The 15,089-nt window shown below is 42.7% G+C and overlaps 1 protein-coding gene across 1 annotated transcript in view; it reads left to right on the top strand.

Annotated features, from left to right (window-relative positions):
* Positions 1–15,089, top strand: part of LOC123770262 (intraflagellar transport protein Oseg4) — a 56,287-nt gene that overhangs the window by 23,894 nt on the left and 17,304 nt on the right. Inside the window, exons 12-17 of the mRNA XM_069324467.1 lie at positions 390–553; positions 1,807–1,888; positions 6,757–6,924; positions 7,686–7,864; positions 10,486–10,689; positions 12,372–12,515. Of these exons, the coding sequence (XP_069180568.1) occupies positions 390–553; positions 1,807–1,888; positions 6,757–6,924; positions 7,686–7,864; positions 10,486–10,689; positions 12,372–12,515 (941 nt within the window). The remainder of the gene's footprint in view (positions 1–389; positions 554–1,806; positions 1,889–6,756; positions 6,925–7,685; positions 7,865–10,485; positions 10,690–12,371; positions 12,516–15,089) is intronic.

The following is a 15,089-nucleotide window of genomic DNA, read 5'->3' on the forward strand; positions in this document are numbered from 1 at the left end:
TAGAGTGTCACCTGCTCTTCCCAGGTTGTGGTCCCTGGATACTCTCCTGGTGGAGTGGTAGAGTATCACCTGCTCTCCCCAGGTACTGATCCGTGGATACTTTCATGGTATCTAGTATCACTATGATATGACAGTATTTAGGAGCCATAGATATATATCTTGAAGCAAGATAGCTTCAAAAAGCCAGTAGGTGTTCTCTAGAAATTGTATGAAACCAGTTAGTCTATTAATATTAATATTAATCCATCACTCTTTGTAAAATCTCTTGTATGTATGTACCTTACCTAAATAAACATTTGATTTGATTTGATTTGATTTGATTTGATTTGATTAATGTAATAAAAATGTGCATTAATGCAAAATTTGACTGCCTTATTATAATATTTCAGGCAACAAGTGATCCGGTATGCTGTATAACTGCCAGTGAGCGAGTACTAATAATTGGCAGGGAATCTGGAAGCTTGCAGAGATACACGCTACCCCATGTTGCACTCATTGCACGTTACTCGCTGCCATGTCGGCCCCACAGACTCTCGCTCAACTGCAATTCCTCGTAAGTTAATCATTTGTGTTGCATTTTCCACAGAGCAGAATATATAGTCTTTGTACACAATAATTCCTCTGCACACTTTACCGGGAGTTTACCTGGGTCAGGCTTTTATTATAACTTGATCTAAAAGGCTGTTCCTTGGAGCAGCCGGCAGGCAGTGGCAGTTCTGAAAACTTTTAACTTGCAGTCAGACTTGCTGCTGTTACAGGACCATCTTCTGCTGGGGTTACTGGGTCTTACCTTTCCCATCAGGACCTCAAGCACTTTATGGATCATGTAAAGAAAAGGTTGCAATCATTTTGACCATGTCGTGGCCTGGTTGTCTAGAGTGTGTGCCTGGGAACACCCACCTCATCGGTGCGATCCCTCGTCATTGCTCCTATGGATTTTCTCCTTGATGCATCACAATAGTGTCATTACTCTCTGTGTACGATATAAACATTGTGTCTGTATGATCTTACCATTACAGTATATAGGATCTGGGTGAGGGCACACAAGTTACCTCTTCAGTGGTGAGCATCTCACTGACTCTTGGGGAGGAGGGGGGGGGGGTGAGACTGCTCATTACAGGTGCTGTCAGTCTCTGAAGATTTTGATCTTTTACTGTCCTCTGGGCCTTTTGGGATTTAGTTCCACGGCACACTTACCTTCCATTGCTCGAGTTGCTCTTGGATATGTTGAACCTTAGGTGGAGGTTTGTATGTAACTATTGCCATGCTGATCATGGGTTGTGGTCTCCTCATCTGCAGTTAGCTTATATCATGGTTGAGGCAGTTTGCAGCAGTTTGGATGGCATTTCAATATATCCCTCTCCTGCAGGGCTCTGTGATCCACAATCACCTGGATTGTGCTTTCCTGGTTCAGTGTCTCAACAGAAGGGTTCAAGTTACTCTTTTTCCATTGGAAGTTGCAATCTGGAATCCTCACTGTATACAACAATGTATTCAGATTTGTATACAACAATGTACAGAGCACAGTATACATAATATTCATGTTTAAGAACAGTATAGATTGTTATTGTCAAGTATGTGAAGATATGCAATACATTGTTGACAAAGGAAAGGTTTCACAAGGTATTAATGAAGCTGACAAATATATTTTTGCAAATGTTTTCCAATTCCTTTATTGTTTGTCTCAATTTTTCTATGACTGGTGAAATGAGATCAACAGTTTGTTTACACAGTAAAATTATAGCCTGTAATTATTTTTGGAAAATATTTGTTCCATAGTTTGAAAATACTTTCTTTTCACTGTAGACGGTTAGCAATCATTGACATCACTGGGCTGCTCACGTTCCTAGACCTGGACACTCGCGCTTCAGACACCACCGGCTCAGAGGTAAGGCATTTACTGCATTTTCTGGTGGATAGGATGCATGTTTTGGCTCCACCACTAACCATATATATATATATATATATATATATATATATATATATATATATATATATATATATATATATATATATATATATATATATATATATATATATATATATATATATATATATATATATATATATATAATATATATATATATGTTGTACCTAGTAGCCAGAACGCACTTTTTGGCCTACTATGCAAGGCCCGATTTGCCTAATAAGCCAAGTTTTCATGAATTAATATATTTTCTCTAATTTTTTTCTTATGAAATGATAAAGCTACCCATTTCATAATGTATGAGGTCAATTTTTTTTAATTGGAGTTAAAATTAACGTAGATATATGACCGAACCTAACCAACCCTACCTAACCTAACCTAACCTATCTTTATATGTTAGGTTAGGTTAGGTAGCCAAAAAAGTTAAGTTAGGTTAGGTTAGGTAGGTTAGGTAGTCGAAAAACGGTTATTTCATGAAAACTTGGCTTATTAGGCAAATTGGGCCTTGCATAGTAGGCTGAGAAGTGCGTTCTGGCTACTAGGTACGACATATATATATATATATATATATATATATATATATATATATATATATATATATATATATATATATATATATATATATATATATATATATATATATATATTTATTGTATTTACATGCACAAAATCATTTGTTGTCCCTACAAAAGCACTTGAAAATCTCTTTCAATAAATGTAGAGTATGATGTAACTTAATACAAATTACACAAAATGTCCTTGTCAATTAGGTGCGTCTTATACGACAAAACAATCTGATAGTAAACGTATGTACTGTACAGTTATTGTCTGACCTGATTATACTGTTCTCTTTCCAATGTTGAGATGAGGGTGTTTCTGGGGAGGGCTTCAATTGTGGCTCTTTAGTGCTAGTTACCTGGATAGCTTCACCCAGTTCATTCCTCGCCAGGCCTCTGTGAGTCATTGTAAACCTGCCAGAGACCAAAACATGGGCCCCCTCTAAAGAGGTGCAAGGTGCAGGGTATTCTAGATCATCATAACCAAGAAATGGCGACCAGTAAAGTGAACGAGCCAAATCATACAATCATCCAGGTAAACAAAACATAGAAAACAAGACATTAATCCCCCCCTCAAAAAAACAAAACACCTGGCTGTGTATTCATTTATTTATTAGTTCACCTTCACACCACTAGGTGACTGCACACTGACCTCCTCAGTACCCTAGCAGTGACATATCATTCATTTATCCAGAAAAACATTAAAACCAAATCCCCTGAATCAGGATGAAAGGGTCTCAAGGAGCCATCAAGGACCCACCAGAAAGTGGCATTTCATTATATTCACCTCCCGTTTTCTGGGAGGGCTCTAATGGTGGTTCCTTGGTGCTGTCTCACCTTGGAGAATGAAACCAGGGATAAGAGAGAGCCACAAAAAGTACCCCTTCCCCCCCCCCCCATTAAAGGGGAGAATTAGCAACAAGTTAATTTTCCCAAAGCCACACAAGTCAGGTGCAGACCAAGAACTTTTACTAAGTAACAAAATGCCACCACATTGTTGGACCAGCACAACCCAATAAGCCTGAATTGCCCAAAACAAATTTGAAAAATCCATTGATAGAGCCGCAACCTGTGGAACATGATCAAGCTGAGGGTAGACCACAGGTTGGCTACACTTGGTGATACTGTTGGCAATCTGTAACAAACAGGACCTGGAACAAGGAACCAGAACACTGGGTCCACAGATGTGGACCGTGACGTGACGTGCATACTTCACTCTGTGCACCAATAGTGGTGCTCAGGGTAGCAGTGATCGACCACAACCTCCAGACACAATAAGAGATGCACCCCTGGCTGAATCAACCAATCATCAATCACCTATGACCTCGCTCCTTATACTAACCATCTCATTCTCAGCAGAAAGGAAGGAGATGGCTGTAAGCAAAGAAAATGACTCTCAGGACTAAAAAATCAAAATTCTGCTTCGAAATGAGGGCATGAAACTCCCAACCCAATAACCAGAAGCAAGGGGGGCCAACAAAACAAAGCCTTGAAGAAACAGTCTTGGACAAAAGAGGCATTAGAAAACTGAGGTGAGGAGAGAAAACCAAAACCTTATTTAAAGACCAGGAAGGATCAGGAGGAACATGAGCAAGCTGAAAAAATGCCCAAGATAACTTGCAAAACGGGGATGACATGATGATACCAAATGCCAAGAGCAGAGGCTCAGCTGGGGCTGAACGACACAAGGCAAAGGTATTTGGCACGAGAAACTTATCCACAAACAATCACGACAAATGAAAGAACCACTGGAACAGAAACTGAGGACAAAACAAGAGAACAAGATGGAATTTAGCACTATGACAAAAGTCACAGGCGAGACCCCAAAAGATCAGCCACCTGTGGACCATTGAAAAAAGCAGTATATGAGACAAAAACTCCAAATGTGTAAATCAGTGGTGAGCCTTGAACCATTGAGAAACATCTCTTGGCTGATCCACTGAAAGAGGTGGAGAAAATCAATGGAAAATCAGTTGAAGATCAAAGAAACAATGGGCCCAAAAGGGTGGAAGTCACATCTGGGCTGGATAAAAGGGAGCCAACAGGAGGACTTTGCTGGATAAAGTCTCCAATCTGGACAGAACCTGAAGCAACCTCTGAACTGGAGAGAAGAGATCAAGAAACCTCCATTGACCCCATTTCAGCTGAAGCATCCACTTAGTGTCCTGAATGGGGTGGATGGGAGCCATGTAACCCAGAAGCTGCCAATTCCATGCTGACACACAGAGATCCACCTCAGGCCAACCAAATGTGTCACAAAGACAATGGAAGGATGCAATGGAAGGACGGGGGAGCCGGTCGGCCGAGCGGACAGCACACTGGACTTGTGATCCTGTGGTCCCGGGTTCGATCCCGGGTGCCGACGAGAAACAATGGGCAGAGCTAGGTAACAGGGGCACCCTATGCCCCTGTTACCTAGCAGTAAAATAGGTACCTGGGTGTTAGTCAGCTGTCACAGGCTGCTTCCTGCGGGTGGAGGCCTGGTCGAGGACCGGGCCGCGGGGACACTAAAGCCCCGAAATCATCTCAAGATAACCTCAAGAATCATCTCAAGATAACCATTGTAGACAGTCTACTCTTCAGCGATGGGCTGAAAGCAAGAGAAACTGGAAGAAAGAGGGAAAGTGTAGGAAATGTAATTTAAATAAGTGTAGGAAAACAGAGTAAAGGTAATATCATATGATGTGCAGAAGCAGAAAAAAAGTGAAAATTCAAGTGATACAGTACTTAGATTATTTGAATAATTGTGTAAAGGCTGTTTGTTAGCAGAATGGTTAAGGCATCAGTGAAATTCTTGTGGCGAGTGCCTTTATCACACTAAACATTACCTTTATAAATGTTTATTGCATTTTGTATACATGTATAATGTCGGGGGGGGAATACTGAAGTCATACAATGGTATTGAATGTGCATCCCTGCACACCCCAACCATATGTGGGTTCAGTCCCATTGAACAGCCTCATTATTTTCTAAAGATACAGTACATCATAATCTTGTGATTATAATGGTAACAGAGTCCCTTTCATGTGGACTCCATCTCATGTTGACCTACAAATGCATGATAGAGTTAATGAGTTAGCCAAAGAATCGATCTTTAAAGGAGTTGATTATAACCTTGAATTGCCTACAAGCAGTCTGAGAACAATTATACAACAAGTTACAAAACCTTGTGAGGTTGAATCTACTCTTGTAATTCCATCTATCATCATACTACTGTCATGCAAGAGGAGCCACACATCTATGGATCATCCAATAAAATTAGCAGACTTCTAGATGTTACTACTGCTCGGCTTAGACTCGGTTACAAGTATCTCTGGGAATTCTCATTATCTGCTGATGTAGACCTGACCAAATGTAAACTGTCAACAAAATTATTTGCACACCCTCCGTCACTATGTGATGGAGTGCAAAAAGATACAGGAATTCAGATACAATTCCATAACAAATGTTCCAAAGATGTGTAAATATTTAATTGAAAATGATCTATTACTAGAAATCTTAGCCAAATATCCCTAGTTTGCTAACTGTAGGTAGTAACTAAGTGATTGTAAGCTATCCACCGCTGCCCACTGGATGGGGGGCGGTGTACCTATCCACCGCTGCCCACTGGATGGGGGGCGGTGTAACCTATCCACCGCTGCCCACTGGATGGGGGGCGGTGTAACCTATCCACCGCTGCCCACTGGATGGGGGGGCGGTGTACCTATCCACCGCTGCCCACTGGATGGGGGGCGGTGTAACCTATCCACCGCTGCCCACTGGATGGGGGGCGGTGTAACCTATCCACTGCTGCCCACTGGATGGGGGGCGGTGTACCTATCCACCGCTGCCCACTGGATGGGGGGCGGTGCGCAGGATAAACATATTAATTGTAACACTAGCTCTCCACATGTCAGTTGCTTAAATTAAAAACTATACTTGTGGTCAATCTCGAATGTATTGTTGATATGACGATGGGCATTGAATTTTGTAACTAGCTCATCAAGACTGTAACTTGCTTAGCTAAATTAATTTTGGGGTTCAGTCCCTGAGCCCATTATGTGCCTCTGTAACTCTTTCCACTATTGCCCACAAGATGGGTATGGGGTGCATAATAAAGGTGCTTAACTGACATTGTATAGAGCTTTTAGTTTGTGTAAAACTGTATATAATGTGAGGGTGTTTGTGGTGTACACTTAACACATCATTAAGTGGAGGCTAAGAATGGTAAGTTAGCAGTAGCTGTACAGTAGGTGACATTTTAAATGCACACTTAAATACATGCTCTTGCAGGTTATGGGCTCAATTCTGAAATTTGAGCGCAAAGATGTTTGGGATATGTGCTGGGCTCAGGACAACCCGGAGTTGTTTGCCATGATGGAGAAGACACGCATGTACGTCTTCCGTAACATGGATCCAGAGGAGCCTGTTGCCAGTTCTGGTTATCTCTGCAGTTTCCAGGTAAACATTCTCTTGCCTCTTAGTCAGTCATACCTGGCACACTACTTATCTCTTTCACCATTAACATTTTCATCATTTTTCTTTTTTACAGTTATGGATGGAATTGGCTTCAATAATCTCTTTCCACAGTGCATTCTACTTGTTCACCTCCCGTACAGGGAACAAGAGACTTCCTTGCAAGTCTTGGGCTCAATTGCATGTCCCAGCTTCCATCGACTTACTCTTGTTCTACCGCTTTTTAATTTAAATAAGCCTTTAAACTGGCTATTACAAAAGGCTGTTACAAACATGTAATAGATTTTGCTTCATATTTGCTGTATTTTAGTTTTTGCTTCATATTTGCTGTATTTTAGTTTTTGCTTCATATTTGATATATTTTAGTTTTTGCTTCATATTTGCTGTATTTTAGTTTTGCTTAATATTTTATATATTTTAGCTTGTGTAATATCTTGAGAACACAGATGTGTTTTGGCTTGAAACTTTAACTCTTGTGTGTATAGGTGATGGTGGATATATCAGTGGACAATCGTCCACCTTGATGGTGAATATGATGGTGGACAATCGTCCACCTTGATGGTGAATATGATGGTGGACAATCGTCCACCTTGATGGTGAATATGATGGTGGACAATCGACTTGATAATGGTCGAGGACAGACCGAAACATCGTTGTCTCCTCATCTTCTGGTGTGTAGTTTGGTCATGATATCTTCAACCACGTTATTGTGACTCGTCGTCTACATGTGGATATATGTGTTTCAGGACCTGGAGATTCGTGCGGTACTTCTGGATGAAGTGATGCGTGAACCTGAGTCGCCCACCATGGACCACTTGCTTACCTTAGAGGTCAAGAGTCTCAGGGATACTAGAGACCTGTTAGAGAAGGTGTCTATTAAGGATGCTGCAGCATTTATTGATGAAAATCCTCACCCAAGACTATGGTAATTATTACTATACAAGTACTGCATTGCACTGTACCTATAGGGATTTATATATGCTGGAACTAAGGGATTTACATATTTTCTAGGGTAATTTATGTATAGTATGTATACTGTAGGTTGATTTACTTATTCTGTAACTAAGGTGATTTGCATATACAGTACTATAATTAGTGATTTATGTATATGTACTTTAACATGGTGCTGACTATTTTTTGTGTGTGTTCTTTCTGGAGGGAACTCCTTGTGGCTCCCAGAAGCCACACTCTTCCTGAGATTGATTCATACCAGAAGATCACATCAGTCACAAAGAGTTGTGCTGTGTTTGGCTTACTGGATACTTGACACTATTGGCATCCTCATAAGATGTGCAAGTAACAATCTGACACCTTGACAGAAAAAGCCTCCAGAAAGTCAACATAGCTTTACAGCAACTGGAGGGGTGCTTTATAGCAACCTTATAGCTTTATAGGAGGATGCACAAAAATAAAGGCTCAAAAACTGCCAGCACGGAACAAGGGGTTCGCTCAAATGAGCTCGAGATTCATTAGTACTGATCACCACCACCACCAGGTGGCCCGGCCCTGGCTCCCAGCTGGCTCCCCAAGTCAGTTCTGTACTCCTGCTAGTATTTACACCTTCACACGTGCTAGTGTTGCTTCCGATCACAGCAGCTTGCGGGCAAGCCCCAAAGTTTCAAACTAAGTGCCGGCTGTCCTTGCACTTGGTTGTCCTGTGGGAACCATTTACTTTAATGTATTCTTTCCTGTTAAATATGGACTTCAATTGTGTGTTTTGATTGCAGCTTCTTGTGTTGGGTTTGGCTCTTTGGATGTTTTGAGCTGCATGTACCCTGGGCTCTCTTACCTGTATGCCCACCAATGCTGCCCTTGCACAGGCAGAGCTTTCCCTCTCTGATGTGTTCAGGAGTTCGTCCATGTGAGATCTCTCCACCAGGTTGGGGGCCTTTCCTTGGACTATTCAGGAATTTTGAATTGCTCTGTTTGGGCCCTTTGTTAGGGGTGTTCCTTGGCTTTATTGGGGTGCACTGGGTGTCGCTCGTTTACATGGTACGCCGTGGTCGCTCAGCGTGCCACGTTCTTTAATGATGCTGAGGCATGCTTCCCTGTTTACATATTGGGCCACAGCTATTATATTATTTGTTATTTCCTGGAGGGTTTATTTGCCTTATCTTCGTAGTTGGTCGGCATGTGATGGCTTCCCAACATATTCAGTGCCACACTTTGTTGCTTGCTGCTTTCCGGTATGCAAGCAATTTATTTTCCTTAAATAGATGGACATTCCCGTTGCTTTTATCATAATGTCTGTTGGTTTCTGGAGTACTTTCACCCTTCTGTGGGTGCTGTTTGTCAACTTTGGACCTGTGTGCTGGTTGAGCCACCTCGGACCATGGACAATATCGCAGCAGCATCGTTGTGCGACCGTGCTTTGTGCTAAAGGATGGTTTATGCACTGCTTACCCTGATGTGCATGCTGCATGCTCTCTACTTTTTAGTGGGTAGTTTTATGAGAGACTCATCTTGACAACTTGAGCCAAGTTTCAAGCAGCCTTCTCTACCTGTGCAGTTTGGGGTTCAGTACTGGCGACTCATGAGGTGGGCAGCTGGCTTGGACCCTGGGGAGCCAGATTCACCAAGCAGTTACGCAAGTACTTATGAACGTTTACATCTTTTCTCAATCTTTGGATTACATTTATTAAACAGTTTACAAGCATGAAAACTTCCCAATCAACTGTTGTTATTCTTATAAACAGTTTTCTGGTGCTTCGGAGCTCATTAACTGTTTAATAATTGTAAACAAAGCCGCCAGAGATTGAGGAAAGATGTACAGGTTCGTAAGTGCTTGCGTAACTGCTTCGCGAATCTGGCCCCAGGTGATCTGGGCCACTAACTGATGGTGGTTTGGCACATTAAGGTTTGGAATTGTTGCCTGCAACAAAATCAGTTGACTTGGTTTGCCCAAGAGCTTATTTCCATTTTTTCAAGTGATCACATGTTTTGATGTGCTTAAGCTTTCTGGTGGGTTATTTGCTCATTCTTGGATAGATCTCTGATACCCGAGGTGCCCTCGCCTTGAGAATATTTGAGAATACACTATTGGTCCCAGCCCAACATGCTTATTGTTTTGTACAGTCCCCCCTCACATTCCATCTTTGCTGTGACCGTATAAAATGTTGCAACTGTAATACACGTCGGTGCTATACTTGTCATCCAGAAATGACAGTGCCTATAGCCAGTGTGGATGAATGTACAAAATATGGATTGTTGCACCCAAAAAAAGATTACAGTTTGTACTATTAATTTTGTAGAGGGTAAGAGAAAGAAGGCATCCACCAACTCTAAATTTGCCTAGGCTTTGTACATCACACACATGCTAAATTAGGCTTTAACTGGCAGATATTATGCATAGGATTGCTTATTTAGGCTTTGGATGAGTTTGCTTCTGATACCTATAGCTACTATGGTACCTAAAACTACCATAGTAGCTGTAGGTACTATCATTTTGGGAGGATAAGTTGGGTACGTGACAACTGCTCAATGAACTCATGACCTTAAAGATTATTTCATGATTTATTGACTCATTTGCTCAAATTTCCCTTCAAGGCGTTTGCTTGCTGAAGCTGCTCTAGAAAAGCAAGACCTCAAGAATGCAGAAGCGGCCTTTGTCCGATGCAAGGATTATCCGGGAATACAACTAGTCAAACGCATCTCCAACATCCAGAATGAAACGCTACGTAAAGCAGAAGTAGCAGCATATTTTAAAGATTTTGATGAAGCAGAGAAGCTGTATTTAGAGGTAGACCGAAGGTAAACTAAACAGTAAGATTAAGCAGCAGGTTGTATGGAAAGTCTCGGTGAGAGGTTAAAATGTAAGTGGTTGGCTTTCAAATAACAACAATATTTACTTGTATTTGACGGCATGTAAGATCCACCTAATTTACAAAGATTTTGTCGGAGAAAACATGATTTAGTGCATTTCTGGGATAGCCTCCTGTGGCTCCCGGAAGCTATACACTGATATGATTCCAACCTACTAGGTCACATCAGTTGTGGAGTTCTTAGGCCTACTGGAGACCAGGGCCTGAACCTGGCTCCGTCGTAGGGAGCGGTGAGATTTCACCACCTCACCAGAGCAAGGCATCCAGAAAGTCAGCGAGTTAAAACAAACCACTGCTGGCAACCTGTCCTCAGACCAGCCCATTCCATCCAGCATTTGACTCCAAAGACGCATTCATAAATTTTAACATGCTGCTCATTCAAAACAGGAATTTTCACACATAAATTACTGTAATATTATTTTATATTACTGTACCATATTGTACTTATTTAGGCACTGGTTAGGTTAGGTTAGGTGTTTAGGTTCTGTTGGCGATTATTTGTATTTGTAATATTTGGGTGAAGCATTTATAGCATTGTGGTTCGAACAAAATTCGTCAGTGAAGCACTTGTTCTGGAAGTGTTTGAAAGTTGAGTCGTGTGTATACCTTTTTCATTCATAAACAGGGGGTTTGGCGGGTACATGGAATGGACTTTGGGTATTTGTTTGGAGGATGGGCTGCTGCTGGGTTAAAAAAAAACTAAAGCCTCACAACTCGCGTAATGAACTCCGAACTATGTAAACAAATGATCGAATCTCTTGAAACTAGAGTGAGCTCATTCACCCCACCTCCTCCACTTGTTTTGGGGGGGAAGGAGGGAAGGAAGGGGCTCACCACCTTCAGGGGTGGTGAGTGCAGCTTCCGGGGTTTGAGAAATCTGATATAGGCCTGTGGGTTTCATTCGGCTTTTGAGTGTTTTCTTGTTCCAACTGAGCAGGGGTCTCCTTTTGCAAGGAGAAGGGTTTTCATATTCCCCTTCTGTATGAGTATGATTTGGGTGTGGCTCCCCCCAGAGCTTAGTTCTGTGTGCCTTTGGGCCCATTGAGATCAGGAAGGATGATCTCGACTGGCCCAAAGGTCTTGACCTTCCTCTTGGGTCCCTCTTTCGACGGCTTGGGAGATTCTCGTCACATACCTCCTGAAAGACATGGATTATGTCTGCTTGATGGAAAACAATCAGTCACACAGTGTGTGACTGGTTGTTTGTGTGCCACAGCATGTAGTGTGTGTGTACCACAGCGTGTGGTGTTTGTGTACCACAGCGTGTGGTGTTTGTGTACCACAGCGTGTGACTGGTTGTGTACCACAGTGTGTGATGTTTGTGTACCACAGCGTGTGACTGGTTGTGTACCACAGTGTGTGGTGTTTGTGTACCACAGCGTGTGACTGGTTGTGTACCACAGTGTGTGGTGTTTGTGTACCACAGCGTGTGACTGGTTGTGTACCACAGCGTGTGGTGTTTGTGTACCACAGTGTGTGACTGGGTATTTGCATGCTATTATCTAGTGCTCTCCGCCAGCCTACCAGAAATATATGATTTAGATCCACAACCAGTTCCTATACTGGTATGTCATATATAATACACTTCTCCAACTGGTTTTTCTTTTACAGAGATATTGCCATATCTCTGCGGCGCAAATTAGGCGACTGGTTCCGTGTGGTTCAGCTCCTTAAATCTGGATCATCTGGAGATGACTTACAAATGGAAGAAGCCCTGAATAACATTGGTCATTATTATGCTGATAGACATAAATGGTAAGTGTTTATCCTCTATTACATCACAAGGAAGAATGACAATGAATCAACATATTGCTATGGGAACTGTCACTGATAAGATTACTCATTTGAATTTTTGTTCATGTTTCTGATTTTTTTCTGTTGACTTGAGCCTCATATGCAACAATCCTTCCCATTCTTCTTAAAATGGTATCCATCATTGATGCTATAGGGAGATTGGGGGTGAGTGGGAAGTGGGGAAAGGTGGGGAAAATGATGGGAGATGGGAGGGAAGAGAGGGGAAAGGGTGGAGGGGAAGTGAAGATGGATAAAAAGGGGGATGAGGGGAGAGGGGGGGGGGATGCTGGAAGAGGGGCAAAAGAAGAGTGGTGGAGTTTGAGAGAGACTATTCCTAGGCACCGCTGGGTACCCTTCCTAGTACTCTTTGAGAACAATTGTGCGTCAGTGTACAAGAACACTCACAAAACAGTTAGGTCTGTACTGAACTAGTAAGTACTAAATGCATAACTGTCAAACATGGCATCAGGCTCTTGTAGTAGAGTTGGTGTTATTCTCAATTCACAATCAGGGATCCACGGTTCAATTCCTGGGCAGGATAGATAGCTGGGCATGTTTCCTTTCATCTAATACACCTGTTTATCTAGCAAGGTACTAGACACTCCAGGGTACTAGCATGCCTCGAACACCATAGGGTACTAGCATAGTTTGGACACCCCAAGGTATTAACATACCTCGGACACCCTAGGGTACTAGCATAGTTTGGACACCCCAGGGTACTAACATACCTCAGACACCCTAGGGTACTAGCATAGTTTGGACACCCCAGGGTACTAACATACCTCAGACACCCTAGGGTACTAGCATAGTTTGGACACCCCAGGGTACTAACATACCACAAACACCCTGGGGAACTAGCATAGTTTGGACACCCCAGGGTACTAACATACCTCAGACACCCTAGGGTACTAGCATAGTTTGGACACCCTAGGGTACTAGCATAGTTTGGATGCCCCAGGGTACTAACATACCTCAGACACCCTAGGGTACTAGCATAGTTTGGACACCCTAGGGTACTAGTATAGTTTGGACGCCCCAGGGTACTAACATGCCTCAGACACCCTAGGGTACTAGCATAGTTTGGACACCCTAGGGGTACTAGTATAGTTTGGACACCCTGGGGTACTAGTTATTATAGACTGTGGGTTGGTTGGTGTTGTCGTCGTTGATCCTTCTCTATGGACAACCCAACCCACAACTCGGTAGAGTGCTTATACTAGGAGATCACCCTTGGCGCTTCTGGCTCTTGGAGAGGGGCTCAACGTCACACGTTTAGGGGATGCGGCTCCAACACTTAGCCTCGTTGTCACGTGCACACACCCACTCGAGCCGCTGTGACTCCCCACTCTCTCCTTATGAGATATGATCTCCTCAATCCCCTATGACTTACTAGTATTACCTCCTACCCTGTCCACAGCAGTGGTTCTTGGTTCTTTCTCTCTTTCTCTCTCCTTCTTTACTACCTCCTGGGAAGCCTCACTAGGACAAGGGCAAACACCAGCAAATTGTGATACATTTACTGGACAAAGCACATACACAATACATACACACATATAATAATAATGAATCCTATACTCTATACACACATATAATAATAATGAATCCTATACTCTATAATATTGCAATCAGGTTGCACTCCAACACCATCAGAACTCTATCATCAGCTTATCAAGTGGTATCCTATCTCCTGGTTCACCACCTGATACTATCAACCACCTCAAGTTGATCAAGTCTACATACACTGTTGCACCATCAGCAAGATAATGTATATATAGAAAATCAGCATTTGAATGCAATAACATATATCAGTATAAATGTTCATTGATACACAACAATGATCAATCGATCACTGTCAGTCCTGGAACGCATACATCTGTAGGTAATCCAGCCTACGACTGTAACTCTAAACTTCAGCGTAAAACACTCCTTGACATAAGAATGCAAACAACCACTCACCTCTCACTGCGTCTTGCACACTAATGACAACCAAACACTATCAACTCCCTACAAGTAATCCACCAGAACTCCCTTCCACCTCTGGACGTTCACTACCCTGATATCTCCAGGTTCTTCCGGGCTTCACTACCAGGATCCTCTGCAGCTTCTCCAGGCTGCTATCATGAAGTTTCCTTGAGTAACTACAGTGCTTCACCCTTCTGTTAGGTTCCGCCACAGCTCTCTTGGCTGCTACACCATGAAGTTTCCTCGAGCAACTATGGTGCTTCACCACCTCTACAGAAGCATGTGACACTCCTCTTCACCGCTTCTCCTCACAGCTCGAGGTCCTCTGCTCCACTACCTTGTAGTCTCATCAATTACTTCATCTATGCTGGCTTCGAAGTTCTCAGCAACTTCTTCCCCAAAGAACAAACCACAGATTATAAGGTCGAGGGCGCTTCTTCCTCTGACGAGGCTTGGTCAGGGCGCTCCACGGCCCACCATAATGCCTCCGGACGGCTTAATATTCACTAATTATCGTCCACGACTTGAGACCACACGTCCCCAGCTCGATTCCACAGCTGGTACGTCTGCACA

The sequence above is a fragment of the Procambarus clarkii genome, chromosome 14, assembly GCF_040958095.1.
Source record: "Procambarus clarkii isolate CNS0578487 chromosome 14, FALCON_Pclarkii_2.0, whole genome shotgun sequence".
NCBI lineage: Eukaryota > Metazoa > Arthropoda > Malacostraca > Decapoda > Cambaridae > Procambarus > Procambarus clarkii.